A 24,232-nucleotide genomic window follows, 5' to 3' on the forward strand; every position below is an offset into this window, starting at 1 on the left:
CTGATTTTTGTTGTTTGACTTCTGAATTAGTATTTATTTGGCTTGTTATTGTGTCTTAATTAACAAGCATGTTAGCATGCTCTCTGATCACCATATTTTCCGGCATGTAAGACACACTGCCTATGAAGACGCATCCCCTTTTTATACACATTTTTGAAGGATAAAACTTTATTACTGATCATGATAATGAATTTACAGTATTTTAAATATAAATACAAATACAAATATTACATGCTGGGTTCCCGGGCATGCGAGAATAAAGGAAAATGAGCTGGCGGATATCACAGCGAAATCTGCTGTTGAGAATTGACCATTCGCCTCATTCCTTTTAGAGACATCTGTTGTGTCATCAAAGAAAAGATTTTTTTTTAAAAAAAAGGCAGCAACTTTGGGGCGTTCAGCTTCACAACAATTTGAGAAGTGTAAAGCCTAGAATTGAGCATTGGGATTGTACTAGAAATCGTAAGGAGGAAGTTCTTTTGACTTGCCTCAGAATTGGTTGCACTAGAGTGACACATAACAACCTTTTGAAGGCTGAAAATGACCCTGTTTGTTTGAATTGCAATGTTTGTCTATCAGTCCGTCATATTTTAATTGTGTGTCCATGTTTTATTAGTCTTCGTGAGAAACCGTGGCTTACCGTTTGACCGTTTAATTGGAAGAGAGGTTGATTGTAATTTATTTTATTATTTAAAAGAGACTGGCTTTTATTACCTAATGTAATTTGTTTTGAAGATTGTGTATTGTATTTTAATGTGGGCTTTTACCTTGTTTTTATATGACTTCATCCTCTGGATTTGGCACATTTGACCACCTTTTTTTATTTACTAAAATATTGTTTTGATTTCATCAATTTAGATCATCTTACTTCTTGTTTGGCGCATTATAATCATCTTTGGTTTTGTGCGAATTATCTCACTCACCCAGCCGTTCCACTTCTCCTTCATAAATCCCTTAAATGCTTTATTATTGCAGACATCTAAAGGTTGAAGCTGACTAGTTAGGCCTCCTGGAATTACAGCTAACTGAGTTTTCAATTCTTTGAGTTTATTTTTAACATCTTCTGTTCTGTGAGAACAAAACTGATCCCATGCTTGTAGGGCAGGTTTCTTCAACAGTCTGCCAGGGTGCCCCGACCAAATTTTATCTATCCATAACTTCATTCCTCCTCAATCCTTCCAGCCTTTTGCATGAACATGTATAAATACTTATTTAGGAAATTTTTCTTTGGGTAGTGTCTTCCTTTTAAAAATCAATAGTGGGAGCAATTTTGTACTGCCAGCACAGTAGGATAAAACAACCATGTAATGAGTTTTTCATGCCCTGAAGTTTTAACAGTAACACTTTTGGTACCTTTGGTTTCTACAGTTTTGCTTGAGGACGCGTCAAACTCAGAGTTTCAGAACTCAAAACTCAGAGGAACCTTGTCCATGTTTCCTTTTTGTGCAAGTTCAAAATTTTCTTATTTCCATGCGTCAGTGACGAATCAATGAAATTCAATAATTTTTTCTTCATATTGGTCTCTCATCTTTGACAATATTTTTGTTTTAGTCCACATACATAGCTGGTTTCTCTTTGTGAATCTTGGAACACCATGATGTTGATTCAGAAAATCTGTAATCTCTCTATAAGTTGCAATCGCTTTCGCTTGATGAATAATTATTTTTGTAGAGACTGAAAGTCCCGCTTTTCTATGGTCTAAGATCCAAGTATTCAGCTCTGCCTCAGGTTTAGGCCATTACACAGTTTCCCTTCATAGGTTATGTTTACTGTGAGTTGCTTTTTTAGATCCTCTTTCTGATTCTGCCGAATTCTTATCATTTTCTCAGTTGGGGGTAGTCCGAAATGCTTCTCTGCCATCCTGTTTCCATGTTCTTTAGCATAGGCAATCACATGTAGCTTATATGCTATGTTATAGCAATGCCAGCATTGTTTTTGAGCCATAACTTGCCAACAAATTTAAGAAAATTGAACAGTAGAAATTTCACACACTTGAAAGTCATTCACAAAAAATTGGAAATTTTAAATGAACCCAGCTGTGGTCGTCAATGGCAGTGCATGCACATTCACTGAACTCTACATAACTGTAATATTCCCACACTCCACAAAGAAACAAAAACAAAACAAAACAAAAATCGCGTAACTCCGAATAGAGGAAATTTTCAGAAATGAATGTAATCAAAAACTGAGTATCAGCGTATAAGATGCAGCATCGACATATAAGATGCACCCCCCATTTTCAGATTTATTTTCAAAGGAAAAACAAGTGCATCATATATGCCAGCAAATATGGCATTTACATCCCTGCTTTTAATATTCGTACAATTTTCATGTTTTTAATTTATTTTTGAGTGTACACGAGACTAGCAACCAATGCGTGAGTATATCACACTTATGTTTGCGAATCACACTTATGTTTGTGAATATGTGGATTTAAATGTTTTCTGCATACTGAAGGCCATAGTGAATAAAATATGAAATGTACTATGAAAATGTAACCATCAAACAAAATTAGTTTTTCTTATAAAATTTCTTGTTCCTTAAAAAATTATTATTATTATTATTATTTCTAAAAAAGAACAGTATGTATGAGCTGTCTTGATAGTCGCATAAATGCTTTTCACTAAATTACTGAAGAATAAAATGACGTCTTCCACACACATGATAAACATTTATTTAAACTACGAAGACGTTGTAATATCTTGTTATGTAATAAATAAATATAATTATTGTTGAAGTGGCAACGCCATATTTGTATTAAACCGTTGCTCAGCAACGTGAGATATTGTTTTAAAAAGATTGAGTATTCTAAAGATTTAACAGCTAGGAGTAGTGTTAAAATTTTGCCACTTAAGAATTGTTATAAAATTTGTCTATCACCGAGAACTAGAAATAAAATTTATTTTCTACTAAGAAGATCGTGTGTTTTGTAAATTACTGCAAAATACATTACAGTCTTTAATTAATTGGAGGTTCCACCGAGATGCTGGAAATTAGGAGTGCAATTATCAATTTCGATGGTGCTGGTCTCCTAATCCCAGAAATTTACTGAATTTTTTACAAGTTTGCTAATACCAATTGCCAAGTTTGTTTATTTCAAGGATAAATGGATGTAAGAAGTCTGCCATTTTAAAGCCAGATTTGAAGCGGATCATTCAAAGATTATCTTCTGTGCTTCTGTAACTTGCGTCCGAGCAAAAACTCAAAAATAGGATACTGCTGATCTCTGAAGATAGGATTAACTGTTGGTTTTCTTAAAAAAAGATTTTATTGAATTTTAATACTTTGTTTCAGAATTATAGTTTATCGTGTAAGATTTTGTTTAAAATAACTAACGCTAAAAATATTCAGCTTAAATTTATAATTGATATTTGTGGTAAAGAAGTATTTTAAAATTATTATTTATGCTTTACTTTTATTTGTATTGAAATTTTATGTTGATAATTGATATGTGTAAGCCATCCGGCATTTATAAAAAAAAGAACTGCGGGCTGAGTTTTTGAATATGTTGCCAAGCTGGCGCGTGAAAATAAGTAATAGCGTCAAACTGACGTAGAGTGAATTGATTATACTGCAGAATTGGCAAAGTCTAAGTTCTCGCCATCCAGGCGTGTGGTAGATAGTAACGTCATCCCGACGTATTACAGGTTGTATATTCTAAAAGTTGTATTGCCAAACTGGCAAAAATTGTTTTTGTTATCGCCAACCAGGCGTGGAGATAGTAAAATCGTCAAACTGATGTTGGTAAAATTCCATTGTATTGCCTAACTGGCAAAGGTGTTTATATAGTTATAGCTAATGAGGCTTGTGAATAGTGAGTTAAAACGTCAACCCGACGTAGTATTAAATTATTTTGTGCCAACCTGGCAAAGTTGTTTAAATAATTCTCTCCAATTGGTTAGTGTGAATTTCGTATTCGAGAAATTAAATCTCGCCAGAAATTATATATTTTTAATACAAGTACGAGCTTTTAGATTGAATTTCAAAAGGAAGCCTATTAAAAGTAACTTGTGTTAGCTAGGAGTAAAAAAAAGAAAGAGAAGAAAGAGAAAGAAGAGAAGAACGTGAAAGAGAAGAAAGAGATAAGAAACGCGAAAGAGGAGAAAGAGAAAGGGAACGCGAAAGAAAAGAAGAGCTTGAAAGAGAAGAGCGAATTAGAGCCTTTGAGCTACAGAAACTTCAGCTGGAAGCAATGGCTGCCACAGCACAGCCGGCAGAAACTATGCAGTTACCTGAGCAGCCTTTAAAAATCAGAATTCACGATATCATGCCACGTTTCAACCCTAAAGAAGATGAAATAAGTTTATTCCTGGTGTTATTTGAGCGTCAAGCTAAAATAATGAATATACCTGCTGAAAATCAAGTGACTCAACTTATTTCATTACTGCCTCCTGACATTGTTCAGCTTATTGCTAGAGAACCAGAAGAGGAAGCGAAAAGGTATGAATATGTAAAAACTTTACTGTTACAACGATTTAAATTGACTGCGGAAAAATTTCGACAACTATTTAATAAACACCAAAAATCTACTGAAAGTACTTGGTATGATTTCTACTATGAATTAAAAAATTATTTAGAAGGATGGCTTAACGGATTAAACATTAAAACTTTTGAACAGCTAAAAGATCTCATGCTGGTTGATCAAATAAAAAAGCGTACCTCTCTTGATTTCAAAGAACATTTTATGGATCAATGGACAACCATCATTTCACCTACTGAAATGGTTAAGAAAATTGAAGATTTTGAAGATGTGAGAAAAACAATAAAACCGAAATTTTCTATCAATCAGACTGAGAAATTTAACAAAGGATCATTTAAACTGCGTTATGATAATTTTGTGAAAAAAATAGAGCATCCGCCTCATTTTAAGCATTCTGATAGATGGGATGATTCAAAATACAAGAAAGATCATCAGCAAAGGAATCAGTTCCAAAACAAAAACCAAGAAAATTTATATGACAAAAGATATCGACCACGTTGTTTCGAGTGTGGATCATATGAACATTTTAAGCCTCAGTGTCCTCGCTTAAAACCAAATGAAAGGGTAAATTGCGTATCTTCAAGTGATGATTTGTTAGAGACATATACAATTAACGGTTTAGTGAATGGGTATGAAATGCCTTTTCTTCGAGACACAGGAGCCACTGTTGATGTTATTTCTCGGAAATACATAGATAACGCAAAAATGACTGGAGAACATGTCTGGGTACAATATCTTTTAAATGACCATTTAGTATGTCTACCGTTAGCGGAAGTTGAAATTAATTGCAAGCTTGGTAATATAAAGACAAAGGCAGCTGTTGTTACAAATGATCTCGGAAGATATGTATTGGGTAACAAAACTGCACAATTGTTCAAAAATAAATCATTCTTAAATTTAGAAAAAATAAATGCGGTTTTGACACGATCTCAAGTAAAAAGATCTCATGAAGATGACCGAAGCAGAGAAATTGAAATGGAGAAACTAGAAGAAGTGAAGTTTATTGAAACTGACGGAGATATTTTACCGCAAGCTGATGAGGAAGACAAGGAAATTAAGAAAGTGATTAATGTTAATTCAAAGGAATTAATTGAATCTCAGCATCAAAGCAGAGATCTAACGTCATTACTTAAGGAAGCTAAAAATGAAAATTCCAGCAAGACAAATGATTTCAAAGTAAAAGAAAACGGATTGTTGGTGAAAAGGAAAATGGATAAAAACGGAAATGAAAGGGAATTAATTGTTATTCCTGAAAAATATAGGGATCAAATGCAGAACTACACAACTTTAATGCAGAACCAAACAAATAATAGTGCTAAACCTCAGAATAATTTGGTCAATACGCACCCTCCTAAGAGTCAAGCCTCTGTCAATGCTTCAGAGAAATCTGACAAACAGTCTAAGCGTTCATGTCTTCATGAGAAAACTGAAGTTATTTATATGGAAGTTGACTCGCCTTATTTACCTGCTGATTCATCGTCTGTAGATAGTATGTGTGATTATTCCTCTACAAGTTCCCCAGTTCCTTCTTCTCCAAAAAGCAAAGATGTGTTTGACAGTTTGTTAACAGCAGATCAAAGAACTTCTGATAAAAGAACTCATGAAGGTACTTCTAAAGCTAAGAAATTAAAAATACGTTCAGAATCTACGCACACGTCAGAAAACTTAGCAAAGAGGCATAAACATGATGAAGGATACTCAAAGTTGCCACATTCAATGAGAATGCAAGTAGCAGATAAGAACAAAGATTCATCTCGCAAAGAGCAAAAACTATCTTACAAGAAAGAACTGACAAAATTAAACGATTCTCAGTTAAAAGTTCCAGATGAATTTCCAAGTTCTGGAGTTGAGATGCAAGTCAAAGAGAAGTTTTTAAAGAAACTAAACAGACAAGAGCGAGTTGTTGAAGAAGCAAAACTGCCACAAAAGCCTTTGTCACACTCGCCTGATTTCAATAAGGAGTTTATTCTGCAAATTGATGTTTCAGACTCTGGTATGGGTGTCATTTTAGCTCAAAAAGATGAACGAGACAATGAACATCCAGTATTATACCTCAGTAAGAAGTTTACAGAAACTGAAAAAAAGTACTGTACCACAGAAAAGGAATGCGCCGCCATAATATTTGCTGTAAAGAAACTTCAATGTTATTTAGACGGGCATACTAAATTCCTCATCATGACCGATCATAATCCCTTAGTTTGGCTCAAAAATAATGTGAGTCTAAATCCACGACTTATGAGATGGGCACTAGTACTACAACCTTACAATTACACGATCGTTCATCGAAGTGGTAAAAACCATAAAAATGTAGACGCATTAAGTCGTACTCCCTGGCCTGATTAAATAATTTGTTTCTCTATATAGATAAAAAAAAAATATTTTGTTCCTTCCTCTCTTCTTCAGTGTATGTTATTATGTCATTTCTTGTTTAATTCTCCTTTAAATGCTTGTATTTTAATTCTGTATTGTGCTGATATTGTTGTTTTGAAAGAAAAAAAAAAGTAAACTTTAATTTATAAAAATACAAATTAAAGTTTATCTGGAGGGGGGAGAGGTTGTAATATCTTGTTATGTAATAAATAAATATAATTATTGTTGAAGTGGCAACGCCATATTTGTATTAAACCGTTGCTCAGCAACGTGAGATATTGTTTTAAAAAGATTGAGTATTCTAAAGATTTAACAGCTAGGAGTAGTGTTAAAATTTTGCCACTTAAGAATTGTTATAAAATTTGTCTATCACCGAGAACTAGAAATAAAATTTATTTTCTACTAAGAAGATTGTGTGTTTTGTAAATTACTGCAAAATACATTACAACGTTGAACAGCAGAGTAGAAACATGATATTACACAGCGCTTAGCACTTTTCGCTTACATGCAATACTCACCATTGACTTTGGCTAACTACCTATTAACTAAATATAAGTATTACGCAGCAGAGAACTTGCTTATCATGCGCATGCGCTAAGGAAATCGACGGCGGTTGCCAACATACCCCCTTTCGACGTTGATTCTTCCATTCCTGAAAAGTAAAACAAAATACATATTAAACAGTATTCGATCCTATAATTGTACAACAGTTTTGATGTTTAACGGGAGTCAGTTTGGTTAACACATGAGCTCCCATTTCACTGGTAGGTATGTACTTCACATCTAATTCACCGCGTTCATACACTTCACGCACAAAATGATGGCGAATGTCTATGTGCTTTGTACGGGAGTGAAACACAGAGTTCTTTGTAATTTTCTGAGCTCCTTGATTGTCGCAGTATATTGTTGTTGCGTGTTCTATGTTGTAACCCAGCTCCTTCAGAAAACGACGTAGGTAGACGATTTCTTTGGCGGCCTCAGACAAAGCCATATATTCCGCCTCCGTTGAAGATAGAGCTACACTGCGTTGTTTTCGTGATTCCCAGGTTACGGCTGAACCACTTAATATATATACAAAACCGGTATAGGATTTTCTATCATCGACATTTGATGCTCAATCTGCATCCACAAAGGCGATGAGTGGTTTTCCTGTTTTCGTATGAATTAGTCCTTGATCTTGTGTTCCCTTTAGATATCGAAGTATTCTTTTTGCAGCATGCCAATGTTCTTTTCCCGGATTGTTGTTAAATTGACTTAAGAAATTCACCGCGTATGTGATATCTGGCCTAGTAGCTACTGAAAGGTACATTAGTGATCCGATCAGATTTCTAAATGGAACATTTTTCATGTCAGCGATTTCGTTTTCGTTTTTAGGACTCATCTCTTTTGATAATTTTTTGTTATCTATAGGTGAAGACACGGATTTAGCATTTTGCATATTATACCGATTTAAAATATCATCAACGTATTTCTTTTGAGAAATTTTAATTGAGTTCTCATTTTGGTGAAATTCTATGCCTAAGCAATAATGTAACTTCCCCAAGTCTTTCATTTTGAAAGCAGAAGCTAAACTATTGTGAATTGTTTCATACGTTTGCTTAGAATCGGTAAAAACGATAAGATCGTCTACATAAACGATTATAATAGTTTCACTGTTAAGCGTCTTTTTAATATAAACACAATTATCTGAATTAAGAGATTTAAATTTCATAGATTTCAATTTTTCATCCAACTTTTTGTACCACAGATGTCCTGACTGTTTAAGACCATATAATGATTTCTTTAAAAGACACACTTTATCTGAATTAGTTTCATCGCGAAAACCTTCGGGAATTTCCATGTAGATTTCTTCATCTAAATTTCCATTTACATAGGCCATTACAAAATCTAATTGGTAACCTTTGAGATTGTGTTCTACTGTGTAGGCTAAAACTATTCTTATGGAACTTAATCTAGCAACAGGGGAAATGTTTTCAGTGAAATCGAGACCAGGGATTTGAGCGCACTCTTTAGCAACTAGCCTAGCTTTGTATTTTTCGATAGTGCCGTCGTGATTATATTTTAATTTAAGAACCCATTTGCTACCAATAACTTTCTTGTTTTCAGGTCTGTTTATTAATTCCCAAGCCTTTTCTTGAACAAGCGAGTTATATTCTAACAGCATGGCATTATGCCAATTTTCAGCATATGGTCCATTTAATGCTTCTTGCACCGTAGGATTAATGCTTTCCTCAACAGCATTTTGAGTTTGTTCCAGGGTTGCCACGCTACCTGGAAAACCGGGAGAACCGGGAAAAGTCAGGGAATTCGAAAATTGACCAAAATATTCAGAGAAAAGTCAGGGAATTTAAGTATTTTTGTCAAAATCTGGAAAAGTCAGGGAAGTTCATATAACGATCCCGCCAAAAAAAGCGATTTTTGCGCCGACGTCGGAAGAGGTAACTTTTTTGGCGAATTATCTATCACGTGAGTGTCATTCGGGTAGCTGGCATAGAGCCAATTTTCGCAGCTCCAATTTGATTGTCTTTTAGAAAGGCAAAGCAACTTTCCCGGAACTTTTGGTTTCCAATATTCTCGAGAATCGCATGTGCAGTGCATGAACTAAAGAAAGTACCTGTTCTCGTATAAAACAAAATGGGTTTAATCCTAGTATACAGTACCATGGAGGTTAGAATCAAAGAATATGTATTGTAAAGAAGGAAAACCTCTCTGCAACAGACGTGGCTGTGGCTCCGTTCCATCATAGAGGGAAAACAGCTGTGCATGTCTGATATATCTGTCGCCAAAGCTCGAAACCGGTGTCGAAGTTCGAAGGTCACGTTATCAAGAATTCATAAAATGAATATCGTTTAAAATTTCTTCAACCACTTGCGCTAAAAAGACGTGCCACGCACGTCAAGATGCTTTTGTCTCAAACCGCGAGCGACGTGAACACCACGTCGATAAGCATTTATTGCAAAAATGAAAATAACGTGGTGCACACGTCGCCTAACAACGAGATTGTTTATTTCTCGAGTTACAGCTCTGGATTGCACTCGCAGATGCGGAGCAGCATAAATGAGACACTTTACCGCTTGTTATATTGTAGCGCACGGCACCGCAACCGTGAAGTTTAGTCTTAGCGCAAGTGGTTAAACTCTAAAGGAAAAGAAAATATTTTTTGATGCAAGTAAATTAATTCATGGATTAGTTATTTTCAGGGGAAAAAAAAAAAAAACTACGAAAATCCGTTTTTAAAATTATTGCGAAAAATCCAAGAAGAAACGTCCTTTGATTAAATGTTTCTTCTTGGATTTTTCGCAATAATTTAAAAACGGATTTTCGTAGTTTTCTTTTTGTCAAAGTGCGTTTCTTCTTAACACGTGTTTCTCAATTTCCTGTACACAACGCGAAGAGGGAAATTCTGGCAGCCAGGTTCCGTCGCCAAATCCCTTGGCAAATTTTCCCTCCGCATTCTAGCGGCCTAATAGCATTTTACTTGTATGGAACATTTTCTTCTTTACATAGACGTTCTTTGGTTAGAATAATAATGGGATTTGGCGACATCTTGATGCGCAGTAAACGGGTCATTTTGGTCTTGGCGACAATTTTTAAAATCGTGCCAAAGCCTTACCGTATACTAGAATTTTACCGCAAAATCTTTTTAAACCTTTTTTTTTTTTTTCTTTTTAATAAATACCTTGCCATTTTGCAGTAAAATAAAAAAAAATAGTTATCAGTCATCTAGGCTAGCCATGTAATATGACTATATTCGCTAAAATATCGTTCATTATTCTAATTCAATTTTTAAGTAATTATTTTTATGTTATTCATATAATTTAATGTTGCTTCTTCCCTCTAAATTTATTTATTATTAGTAAATAATATTTCCAAATTTCAGGAAATTTTCTCTGATATTTTTTCCTTATGTATGCTGCGAAATAAATATAAAATACCTCAATTTATTAAAATAGATTTCTTTCTTTCGTTTAGCTGTAGAATGTCTGAAAAAAAAAAAAAAAAAAAAAAAAAAAAAAGCCTTATTTTATTCCTGATTGGGAAGATTCTAATCTCAATCTTCAGTGGAGAAAACAACAACTATTATAATTATATTTGTGTTTTCAAGTGTTAAGGTGCCTTTTAAGAACATACCTCACGCAAATTAAATTTACTAAAATCTAACCTAACTATTTAGCATTGCGTTGTGATTTATAAGGACCGGATTAGCCTCGTGTTGAACTGGTGATGATCATGAGTAATAATTAAATAAAACATACATTTGTTATCCAATATATATATCTTAAATTTTTTTAAGTTTCTTAAGTGGAAAACTAAACAAAATTATCAAACAAAGTATACCAAGAATAATTAAGAATAAATGTCCTCTGGGATTTATTGAATAATTAAGTGAATTTGCTACACAAAACAAGTAATAAGATAATTAATTTACCTCTTAGCACAGCCAACGTACATTACGCGGATAGACTGGAATTTTCTTGAAACACATCTGGAAAACCTGGAAAAGTCAGGGAATTTCATTCTCCTGTTTGAGTGGCAACTCTGTTGTTCATTTTTATTTACAACTGTATAGTGATGTTCCTTTTTAGGCCTTCCTGGCAAACCTGTTTTTAGTTTCTTGGGTCGACCAGGCCCCCTTTTAATCAGGATAGGAAGCATTGATTCGCTATCTAAATCACTTCCGCTTTCCTTTTCAGCTTCAGAGTGAAGTGGCGACTCGCTACCGTCCAGAGGTGATGCTTTTTTACAACACGTTTTATTTATAATTTTTTCCTCCGGAGCGAAAGGCAGATTTATTTCATGCTCTGAGTCATAACTACAGCAGTTTTCAAACTCATTAATAAATTTTACGTCTCTGTTTATTATCACTTTACGTGCCTCGGGATCCCAAAGTCTAAACGCTTTTGATTCATCGGAATAGCCAATAAAAATACATTCTTTAGATCAAATATCAAATTTGCCTATTCCTGGCCTTTTATTTAGCGAAAATGCTTTTTGGCCAAAGGTTCTGAAGTGAGAGACAGCAGGTACTCTGCCAAACATCACTTCGTAAGGTGTTTTTGTTTCCTGTTTTAAACCTCGCGTTGGGCAGCGATTTCGAATGTAAACAGCCGTATTGACGGCTTCGGCCCAGAATTCCTGAGGCAGATTGGATTGCAATAATAAACATTGCGCCATTGAAACTAAAGTGCGATTTAATCTTTTGGCGACGCCATTCTGGGCTGGCGTGTAAGGAGTGCTCATTTCGTGTTTTATCCCCGCATTATTAAGAAATTTATTAAAGTCTTTCCCTAAATATTCTAGCCCGTTATCGCTACGCAGGATTCTGATTTTAGAGTTAAGTTTATTTTCAAAAGATGCTTTAAAATTTCTGAAAGCCTCTTTAACCTCATCCTTAGATTTCAGAAAATAAACACGAACATATCGAGATTTATCATCCTGATCTATTTCTTTAGCAATTGATACAGATTCAAATATTGGCATGACAAAATAAAGATCATTTTCACATTTAGCTAAAATTACTTTCATTATTAGAATTAATTATTTGAGCACATTTTTCTTTGAAAATTACTGAAAGATTATTTTCAGTTACTTTAGACACTGAGATTAAATTATTTTTCAAATCAGGTACACACAATACATTTTTGAGTTTGATATTTTCAGTTTTAGAACCTATGCGAACTTTAAATTTAACAGTTCCTTTTCGTGAATTTCTTGAAACAATTCCTTGCTGTTACACATATGCGATGTTGCACCACTATCCAGACAAAAAATGTCTTTAGAATTCCTATTAGTGCATGCTACGGCTTTTTCTTGCTCCAGGGAATTCTGATATTCTGCAAACATCGCAGTTTCACTAAGGTATTTGCTTTTAGTTTCTTTACTTTTCTTCCTACATTCCGATGCTCTATGCCCATAGATATGGCAGAAGTTGCATCTGTAGTTAACTGGATACCGTCTTCGGTTTGCAGACTTATCTGGTTTCGGTTTAGGAAACGGTCGTTGAGTATACTTCCGATCTTTCGAATAGAACGCATTTTGTGGTTCAGAAAACGTTGAATCTTTATTTTTGCGAGCGTTAGCTTCTTCCAACAGTTTAATTTTCAGCATTTCTGGAGAAGGCAGTTCATCACGAGATTCGATAACTATTCGAAAGCTTTTATAAGAGTCCGGTATGCTATATAAAAGCAATATTGTACGCAAATCATCCGCAATGTTTATTTCCATTTCTTTAAGTTTGTCCACAAGAATGAAAAAAATCATTTAGATGAACGGTCATTTGTTTAGAATCACTCATTTTTGTAAAAAGCAATCTTTTTAGAATTGTGGCCTTTCTAGCTGGTCCCTTCGATTCGTAAATAGAATGCAATTTACCCCACAGTTCATGAGATGTTACACAATTCTTTACTTGTGGAAGTTCACTGGCTGAGATGGGTAGGATTATATCCACTCGTGCTTTTTGGTCAGTAGTTTTTCATTTAGCAAATTCTTCATCACCAGGTTCTGGTTTCGGAATTTTCCCAGTTACGTAGTCCCAATGATCATTTTTAATCAGTATTGCTTCCATTTGCAACTTCCATGTATCAAAGTTGTCCTTGTTTAGCTTTTCAATTGACACTGTATTAGTCATCGCCATTTTCATTTCAGTCGACGCAGCTTGGCTTGCCGAAAGAATTTAACAATGGTAGTTGCACTGCACAGTTGAGTGCTATCTGGGCCCATAACCTATGAAGAATTAAAATGACGTCTTCTATTACAAAGTCACTGTTGAGTTATAACTTTATTGTGAGAATGCATGTAAAAAGTGTCTGTGTCAGTTCTTAATGCATTTTAGGTTTTGTTCTGTGAATCATAAAACACATCAAACAGGGTTGCCATGCTACCTGGAAAACTGGGAAAAGTCAGTGAATTTCATATGGCGATTCCCCCCCCCCCAAACCGAGTTTTGTGCTGACGGAAGCGATCACTTTCTTGGAGGATAATATATTGCGTGGGTATCATTCGGCCAGCTGGCATAGAGCCAATTTTCACAGCTCCAATTAGATTGTCTTTTAGTAAGGCAAAGCAAGTTTACAGTAACCTCGAGAATCGAGAGACTCGCATGGGCAGAGCATATTGAAGTAAAGAAAATACGTATTCTCTTATAAAACAAAATCGATTTAATACTAGTATACGGTACTATGGAGGCTATATATTCTAACCTCCATGTACGGTGCAAACATTATGATGAGCAGCAGTAAATGGGTCATTTTGGTGTTGGCGACAATTTTCAAAATTGTGCCAAGGCCATATTGTTTACTAGAATTTTACTGCAAAATCTTTTAAACCTTTTTTTTTTCTTTTCAATAAATGCCTTATTTGTAATTTTGCAGTAAAATAAAAATAAAAAAAAAAAATAAAAAAGTAATCAGTCACCTAGGCTAAAACCATTTAATATAACTCTATTCATCAAAATATCATTGATTATTCTAATTCAGTTTTGAAGTAATTATCTTTATTTTAATTTTGTATCATTCAATGTTTCTTCTTCCCTCTAAATTTATTTATTATTAGTAAATATTACTTTCAAATTTCAGGAAATTTTCTCTGGCATAATCCTGAAACCATTTCTAGCAGTATGATGACATACCATCATGAAATTTAATGCACATATTTTTTTGTTTATGTATGCTAGTAAATAAATTCAAAATACCTGAATTTATTAAAAAATATCATTAAATAGATTTTTTTCTTTCGTTTAGCTGCAAAATGTCTGGGAAAAAAGACATTTTTTTAATTCAGATTGGGTAGATTCTAAGCTCAAGCTTCAGTGGAGAAAACAACTCCAATTTTAGTTATAATATCAATGCCTTGAGGATTATATATCTATTATATATATATATATAAGTCATATTTCATTGGCAAATTTTTGTGTTTTCAAGTGTTACCATAATTAATTTACCTCTTAGCACAGTCAACGTGCATTATGCAGATAGACTGAAATTTTCTTAAAACACACGTGGAAAAGCTTGAAAAGTCAGGGAATTTCATTCTTTTGTCTGAGTGGCAACGCTGATCAAGGCTGACAAGAATAAACTAATGCAAGTTATAAAAATTGAGCTTAGAACAATATCAGAACAAAATAGCATTTGGAAATGATGGTAAAAATGGAGATGCTAGCTGAGGCCACGTGTAAAATATTACTACCTAGTTATGTTGTCTGGTGAGAATACATGTAATTAATTTTTTTAATGATCCTTGTAAAATTCTTGCATTGAAAATGTGAATTGCAAATAATTAATGCAAGGGAATGATGGGTATAGGAATGGATAACAATATTTAGCTTCATTCAGAATCAGAAATGATGAACGAAACATTTGAGGTTCTGCTGTTAATATATTGCTTTCAGTTTTGGGAAGTCTTTCTCACGGAATAATAATTTTCGTAAAAAGAAATTTTTTAACTTTATTTTAAGGAAATACATCAAAGCAAATCATACAGATATTATAAGTATACTCGGAAAAGACATACATAAGCGTCTGTAGAATTAAGTGAAAATTAGGCAATCTATAAAATCAACATCCGCCTTCAAGTTGATTTTTGTTTTTATTTCATAAACATTTTAACAAAAACATGTATCTTCATTGCGGATAGAATAATTTTAAAATACAAAATTTTGTATATGGTTGTCATAGAGCAAAATGCTCAATTAGAGAAATATATCAAGTTTTGGTTAGTGTTCCTCACCTTTGGATGCAAAGCTTGTGAAGTTGGGAAATTCCTTTTTAATGTATCATTTTGATCAAGATTAAATATTTCTCTAAAATGTTCTCTACATTTTGAGCAAAATTGCCAAATAAAAGTTTCATTCAGGACCTGACTTATACAAGAACAGATGGCACATTTGCCTCAGGCCTTCATTTTCAAAAAGCCTATAAATCCTGATATAGTATCTAAAATATGTCAGGTTTTCATATCTCTTTTTCAGTTCTAGATTTTATAAAATTAGGATTTTTTGAAAATTTTATTAAATGTTTAAAATTCATTACAAATTACATAATAAATTGAAATTATGAAAACAGAACATTTAAAAACTTAAAAAATAAAAGTACTGAATTTTTAGATTACATCATGAAATGATTTATGTAACTCACATCAGAGATATCCACTATGTTGGAAAACAAATTGAGAAGGAAGCCTATGTAAGAGATTCTGCCTTGATTATCTATTTTTGTAAACCAGGTGATGATTGGGTGAAACAACACAAGTTATTTATTATATAGTAGGCCCTGAGAAAATATTAATGATAATTATGTAACTTAATTTTCTATATAATTTTGTGTATAGAAGTTTTTTTTTTTTTTTTTTTTTGCGCATCATACACTGCTTGACATTGAAAATGCAACACCAAGAAGGAGTGGTCAGAAATTTATGCAAATTTTAGAGTAGACACACGTCACTGAGTTATGCGAATGATGTGAAATGCGCAGCTCTCCGACGCACGTGAAGTAAGATATAGGGGAAGGAACGTGCAGGATGGGCAATATTATTTCTGCCATACGAATTATCGAAGAAAGTTGGTTTTTGTCCCGGAGGATACGTATAATAGGAGAGAATGCCAGGCCACCATTAACGAAGGCACTTCCAGTAAACAGACAATTTTACGAGGGGTATGGTGATCGGACTGAGAAGGGCGGATTGGTCCTTATGTCAAATTGCAGCTGATACCCACATGGATGCGAGCACGGTGCATCAGCTATGGCGAACATGGTTGGAACAAGGAAATGTGGGAAGAAGGAGGAGTGCAGGTGCAGCCAGAGTGACGTCAGCATGCGTGGATCGAAGCATCCGCCGACAAGCTGTGGCAGTCTCGCAAGTCACTTGTACTGCAATTTTGCAGCATGTGCAAGATGCCCTGGATGTTCCCGTGTCGACCAGAACCATTTCCCGTCGATTGGTTGAACGTGGCCTCCACTCACGGCGTCCGTAAAGAAGACTGCCATTGACCCCACAGCATAGATGCCAACGTTTAGAATGGTGCCTGACTGGAGCGATGTGGATGACAGAATGGCAAAACGTGTGTTCTCAGATGAGTCATGCTTCTGTTTATCCAGTGACAGTCGTCGGATACGTGTATGGCGTCGAAGTGGAGACAGATCTAATCTGGCAGTAACTGTGGAACGCCCCACCGCACGACAAGGTGGCATAATGGTTTGGGGTGCTATTGCCTACGATTCCAGGTCACCTCTAGTTTGTATTCAGGGCACTATGATGGCCCAATGATACTTGGATAATGTACTGCGGCCGGTGGCAATCCCCTACCTTCAGGGGCTGCCTAATGCAATTTTTCAGCAGGATAACGCCCGAGCACATAGTGCTCACATCTACCAATATGCTCTGCAAGGTATACAGATACTTACTTCTCTGGCCACCGAACTCTCCTGACCTTTCACCCAAATTTCATCACTTTCTGACCACTCCTTCTTGGTGTTGCATTTTCAATGTCGAGCAGTTTATTTATGAAAGCATAATACATATTATCTTCATGCAGTCTGAGACAAAAGCATCGCAACGTGCTTGGCACGTCTTTTTAGCGCAAGTGGTTAAAACAGCTATCGTATTTTGCTATATCTTATATATATATTAATCCTGTATACTATGAAATATTTTTGTTACTCAGAATTGCTACTGTTTTTAAACATGCCTGTTAATTTATGTTATATACAAAGTCACTTTCAATCTCACATTATTTTATTTTGATAATATAAATGTTTAAAGCCTGTTTTCTATGGAATTTTTTTAATTTGTTGGATCTTTTTTCATTGTTTTATAAAGAAACAATTAATTGTAAATATGATTTGCCATGATTTGAGATCTTTTACAGTAATCCGGAATCACTGAATAGCTATTTATGTGTCACATTATCTTTGTCTAAATCTTGCATCATCATCATGTTTGACTAGTCATTTCTCTGCAGAACTATTGGGATAATTAAGTTATCTACATTTTAGAAAATTGAAACAATCTAGAGCAGTGATTCTCAACCTTTTTGAAGCTGACGCCCTCCTAGTCAGCAGCTTCGAAAAGGTTGAGAATCCCCTAAGGAGCAAAAAATTTTCAGCGCCCCTCTTTTGGGAAAATCCTGTTATTTAGGTATGGTAAAGGGGTGTTCTTGAATTTTAAAAGGAAAAAATTCTAAGTAATTTTTTTCGGTAGACTTAAATACCAAATTTGTTTGATTTAATTTGATAGTTTTGCCTGAAAGGTAATTACATTCCTATTGTTAAAACTAAAATGACTAATGCAAGAAAAAATTGCTCAAATGATGTTTCATGTTTAAAAATTGTTTATTCTTAATTATATAATCAGAGAAGAAGAGGCCTAAAAAATGCACTAAAAGAGTAATGTCAATGAAGCAATCAAGTATGACCAGTGTGATGTCTGTGCTTAATGGTACAGAGCCAGTTTCTGAATGTTCAGTTCAGTATTTTTAGAGATATGAAGGGGCAAATCCCCTCTTTCCACAATTTGGAGTCGACTTCTCTTTTTTTAATTAGATCAATCACAGCACTGATTCCTTGTTCAATGAGGTAGGCAGAAGGGAAATTGAAAAATTTTTGACGGTAGTCCACAATCCTGGGTTGAGGCGATTAATGTTACTTTGAAGGCAAAATTCTGTGAGATGGTCACCATTCTGGAAGCTGGCTTTTAAAGTTTTATTAGTTGAAAATTCGACAATTTCCTTCTGAAGCTGAATCTCTGCTGTGTCAATATTCATAAAAAGGTTCATGACCCACTGAGGGACTTTCAGATACAAAATATCCTGAAACTGCTCAGAAAAGTCCTTGTGTAAAGACTAAAGGTGTTGATAGTAAACACATGTTTCATCAAATGGGATTCACTCTGTTTAGTTGATTTAGAGAAGAATCTGGAAACTGGCTGAACTCATTGTGACCAAAATTCTGCTTCCACAAAGTGGGTTTTTTTAGGAAAGCAGAAATAACAGATTTTGTTGTGATCAAATTGAGCTCTACACATTGAAGTTGCAATTTAATTCCAATGAATTTTGTGAATAAATCGATCATGTAAGCAATATCAGCCTTAAATTCTAGCAATTTTTCTTTTAGACCTGCATATTACTCTTCGAGAACTCAAGTACAGAGTTGAAAATATTCCAGATCCTATTGAGGCAAGGAAAGCCAGTGAACCTCGGTGTGTAGAAACAAGTGCCTAAATTCTTCATCATTGTCTTTACACAGCTGCCCAAATAATTGATTGCTGAGAGCATTACTATTAATTTTATTCACAGTAGAGATGGCATATTTTGATGACTGATGCAAACAGTTGCTGATTTTTTTGCAACTAATTACTGTCTATGATTCACACAGTGAACAGCTAAAAGTGTTGGTACCACTTTCTCAAAAGGGCGATGAACCCATGATGACGACCTATCATTGCAGGATCTCCATCGATGGTGACAGACATTCGCGAGAGGAATATTTTTCTCATTAAAATAATCTTTGACAGTATAAAAATAGATTCATCTTTAGTATCTGCAATCAAATTTTTTGCAAAAAGCATCTCTTGAATAATTTTTCCTTCCTTCACAAACTGGACATACGCTAGCAGTAAAGCCTCATTAGTACCTTGCAAGGTCGATTCATCAACCTGAAGAGAAAATTCGGTGGTTATCAAAAGTTTGCAAAACGAAGCTTCAGCAACTGCTATGTCATCAGTTCATCATCACACTCTATCATTGCTTAATAGGCCATTTTTTATATTGGATGTGGCTGGATGATGTAAAATCGTTTCTAAAACTTCCTTGACAGCAGGCAATATCGACTTTTCACCCATGGTATGAGCGTTCCCGATTTAGCAGTTTATGTTGATATATTACAAGCGGCTACCTTATCACCTCCCTACCACCCAAAAATAAGCTCGCTACCCCCTGCCACCCAAAACAAGTTCATCGTCCCTCAGTACCCTTCCACTGTCCCCTGGGGAACTGTACCACCTTCATTGAGAACCACTTGTTTAAAGCATTCAAAACTGTCAACATTAATTGTAAACCAAGCTGAGCAGTCAGCTTAAGTAAAATAAAATTTCCAATGTTTCCACAGATCAGCTATTAAAAATAAAGGTTTAATGGATGTTAACATTAAAATAACAATTTTGGCTTAAAAACCAGTGAATACTAAATATGCGCATGGCCTTTTGATGCTAAAAATACACATTGATCTTTGAAATAATAAATTTTATAAAACTTGAAACTATATGAATCTATTCTGACATGTTATAATAATTCAGTAATTTCTCTTCATGTAAAAATTCTTGTAGGTAAACCTGTAGACTGGTGGTCAATGGGAATAATTTTATATGAATTTCTTGTTGGTTGTGTTCCTTTCTTTGGAGAAACCCCAGAAGAACTTTTTGCACATGTTATTAACGGTGAGTTTCTTCATATTATAACTTCATATTGCTTCATGATAGAACTAGTAAAATTGCTAAAAAAAAAATTACCCCGAGAAATACTCGGGCGTGACATTTTCGAACACCAGTGCTATCTCGGGCATGACAGTTAAAAGGTTAAAAGTCTTAACCTCCATCAAAGTGTTTCTTGCCCAGAGAAAGAATATAGGCATGAATTTGAAAATTGTATTTAATTTTAGAGGTATATTTGTTTTTAAAATAAATTTTTTCTACTGAAACTGTGTTTTGCTTACATAAAAGAAGTACTGCAACTCTTTTATTTAGTGCTGCAGTGTGCTTCAGCTAGAATTACTGTTTACCTCAGAAACTTAGAAGTACCTAAGCCAGGTTCTGGCACAATTTAAGCTCTGCATCTTCCTCTTTGTATTTTATGTAAAATTCTGAATTCTTTGTATTTATGTTTATTGTTTGTTGATTTTTTTATTTGTATTGCAGTTTTAGCATTATATTTTGTTTTAGCTTTCTTCCATAGACGTTGTAAAAATGTAGAGTTAAGTCACATTATTACTTACTCTTTAACAGGTTGAGCACAGCAGTGAACTTTCCGTGTGGCCGGCGTTGGTCCCTGGAGACCGGCTCTTGAATTCTCGTTTGGCTGGCGTCAGTCCACAGGACCGACAGTATTAAAGTTAAAAAATAAATATAGTCTCAATGAAATGTGATCAAATTTAGTTTTAATGAAATGTATTGAAACATTCTAAACAAAAATATGGCTTAGCTTTACAGCTTAGCTCGCTGCTGGCTGAACGGAAAAGACAGCAAATTCGGCGCCGTGCTCAACGTGTTAAATGTAGTTTACTTTTTGCTTTACTTAACTTCTGCAATTTTATTTTTGCCGCTTTTTGCATTTGTTTATAATTATGTAGCCAATTTTTTGTTTAGTTATTATTTTGTTTGTATGTAAAAGTCGAGGCAATTATTACTGTGATCACTTAGTGCAGGCATCATACAGTCACTGGCCAATGAATTAGAAACCCAAGATCAATATTTTATTGAACTACGTTTTGCACGGATAACTGTGGTGTTTCATTTGGGCATCTAGTCTTCCTGGTTCTGGAGTACATTTATGTTCAGAGAATAAAACCATGCAGCTATGTAGCTTTTTAGATCTTGTAAATTAGATGGAAGAGGAGACTGTTGTCAGATGCGCTTTTCCACCATATCCCACACATTTTCTATGGGGTTAAGATCCAGACTATGCGGTGGCCAAGGAAGGTGTTGGTAGTCTGACTGAAATTCAGTAAGCAATTTTGAACACTTCTGGCATGATGTATAGTTGCATTATTGTCCATCAGAATATCACCATCAGGGTATAATCATCAGGGTAAAAATGCAATATTGCAGGGTCCACTTGATCTGCCAGCATATCTAGGTAGCGTATGGCTTTTTGTTTACCTTTGAGGAACACCAGGGACCACTTCCATGCCAGCAAAACATGTCCTATATCATGATACCCCCACCAGACTCTTACAGTAAGAGTATTGCAAGATGGATTCATGGCTTCATGGGGTCTCGCCAAATTTTACATCTTCCATCAGTGTAAAATAAGGTGTAGTGGGATTCATCCGACTGCATTACCTGTTTCCAATCTTCAGATGCCCACTGTCTTCTTTCCCGACACCACTCCAAACAAATTCTTGCATGTTGGGCAGAAATGACTAGTTTTCTCACAGGCATTTGACTATGCATTCCTATCATTTGCAAATGGTTCGAGCTGAAATCTGTTGGGAAGAGCCTTATTTGACAATCTGTGTCAGATGAAGCTCATTAGAGTCCCTGTTCTGCCGTACAATTCATCAGAGATGTCGCCGATCACTCTCTTGGAAAACTGTGCTCGAACTGCAGTTACATCTTCTAGAGAAGGACTGTGGGTTCTGATTCCATCTTTTCAAAACCTTTGATATGGCTGCTTTTGAAAACGAGATTTTCCATCTTCAAAATTGAGGCCCCTGCTAAACAGGCACAATAAGCCCTTTTTCAAATGGTCAAAGATCTATAATTTTTTCCATTTTACTTTATTCATTGTGAAAAGCGCTCTTGCACCTTACTTATACTAACATTCTAACCATGTGTAAACCACGTCTTAAAAAAAAAAAAAAAAAAAAATTACATACTTTATCCCTAGCACACATTCAAATGAAAATCTCAAAGGTTTCTAATTCATTGGCCAGTGTATGCACATATGTAATGAATCACACACGTGTCGGGATTACACATCAGGAATGTGAAAAGATGCTTATTTATTATTAGTAAGCTCCTGATCCTACAATTTAAATAAGCAAAACACGTGGAACTGGCTAAGGGAAGGAAAATGGGAGAATTAAAAGTAAAAAATGGATCTAATTTTAAAGTTTTAAGCATATTTTGAGACTTGGTGATAAATAAATAAATTTAAAAAATAAATAATATTAGGTAATGTTTAAACAAAGGGAGATCAATTTAAAAAAATCAAACTTTGCTTAATAATGAGAGTAAAGTTAAAACAGATCAACTCATTAAATGAATCAAAAACTTCACTGTACACAATGTTTCGGGTAAAAAATTATTAAATATCAATGTGCATGTAATACACATGTACACTGTATAAACTATATATATACTGCTTTAAAACAATATTTAAACTTTGGAGGAGAAAACTCATATTTTCTGTATCTAACATGTAATAATAAATTGCAACACAATCAGTGCTAAACAACGAATACTCACTTTTTCAACACAAAGGGAAAAATTTGTCCATGCTTTCACATTGCAGAGAGACAGGAAGAAAAAGAGAACCTTTGATCTTGATCAGCTAACTGCATCCACAGCACATACATTTACCTTTTTATTTCCTTGTATGAAGTAAAGGAAGCATTGTAATTGGGGAAAACTTTCGGGTATCATATTTCAATGAAAATATCCATTTTGACCTCTTTCAAATCCATCTGAATGATGTTTTTATGTGACTTCAGTATTATGGACAGAATAAAGGTCTCTTTTTCCAAAAATGAATTAAAAATGGATTTAAAATGGTTATGCATGTATCTCGCATAACTTAAAAATGAATAATCTCAGAATGTTGAAATTTTGTATGTGGGACTGCTATAACATGTAGTTGTGCACCCCTCTTTTGTTGCAATCAGTCACACCAAAAAGTATATAAATATGTACTCTGTTACTCGGTTTGGTGAGCTTAGTTTTTTTTTTTTTATTTTATTCTTATATTTTATTAAATTGTGCATTTTTTTCTTTAAAAGTGATTGGATTATGTTCTTATGTTCCGGTTAAGGTTTTTATGCCTTTAGTTAATCTGCATGCAAAAGTTTTAGGATTATTAACAATTTAAAAATTGTTTATGTGCTACTAAGTCTAATGGAACAGCATTTGTTTTCATTTGAAACTTAGCAGAATGAAATCAGTTTCTGCACCTTCAGTTTTTTTTGGCAAGTAAACCAAAAGTAAACTTTTAGTTTTGTACACTGAAAAATCTACTTTTTTGCCTGCTCGCCAGATTGCTTATTTTTTGAATAGAAACTATAATTTGAATTTAAAAAAGATTTTTTTAACAATTTTAACTGTATTTCTATATTTTTCAATTTTTATTGAAGGTGTTTTCAGTTTTTATATATTTTTGCCTTGCTGCGATTTGAGAACTGAATTAATTGAAGGAGAAATATATCTTTAATGGAATAAGTTTGAATGCAGCAAAAAATGTCTATAATTTAAAAGGCCATACAAGGAAGTTGTGGTATCCACATCATATTTTTTTAATATAAGATCAATGAGTCATGTCGATGGTGGAACAAGTGTGGCAGCTTCTTCAGGTAAAAAATAAGACAATGGACAGAAATATTTTATATTATGATAAATATTTTTATGTGCCATAGTTTTTGAATTTACTTGAGGTATTAAGATGTGCCTGTCTGCTCTAATGGC

General features: G+C 34.4%; 1 protein-coding gene across 4 annotated transcripts in view; it reads left to right on the forward strand.

Moving 5' to 3' along the window:
- dop (microtubule-associated serine/threonine (MAST) protein kinase dop) overlaps nucleotides 1-24,232 on the forward strand; it is a 189,818-nt gene that overhangs the window by 93,583 nt on the left and 72,003 nt on the right. For all 4 annotated transcript variants that reach the window (XM_085821506.1, XM_085821508.1, XM_085821509.1 and 1 more), the window contains one exon: nucleotides 20,165-20,275. In XM_085821506.1, the coding sequence (XP_085677632.1) occupies nucleotides 20,165-20,275 (111 nt within the window). The remainder of the gene's footprint in view (nucleotides 1-20,164; nucleotides 20,276-24,232) is intronic.

This window comes from Stegodyphus dumicola, chromosome 8, assembly GCF_044657685.1.
Source record: "Stegodyphus dumicola isolate Sdum_Otavi_A_Nest chromosome 8, ASM4465768v1".
In the NCBI taxonomy this organism is placed as follows: domain Eukaryota; kingdom Metazoa; phylum Arthropoda; class Arachnida; order Araneae; family Eresidae; genus Stegodyphus; species Stegodyphus dumicola.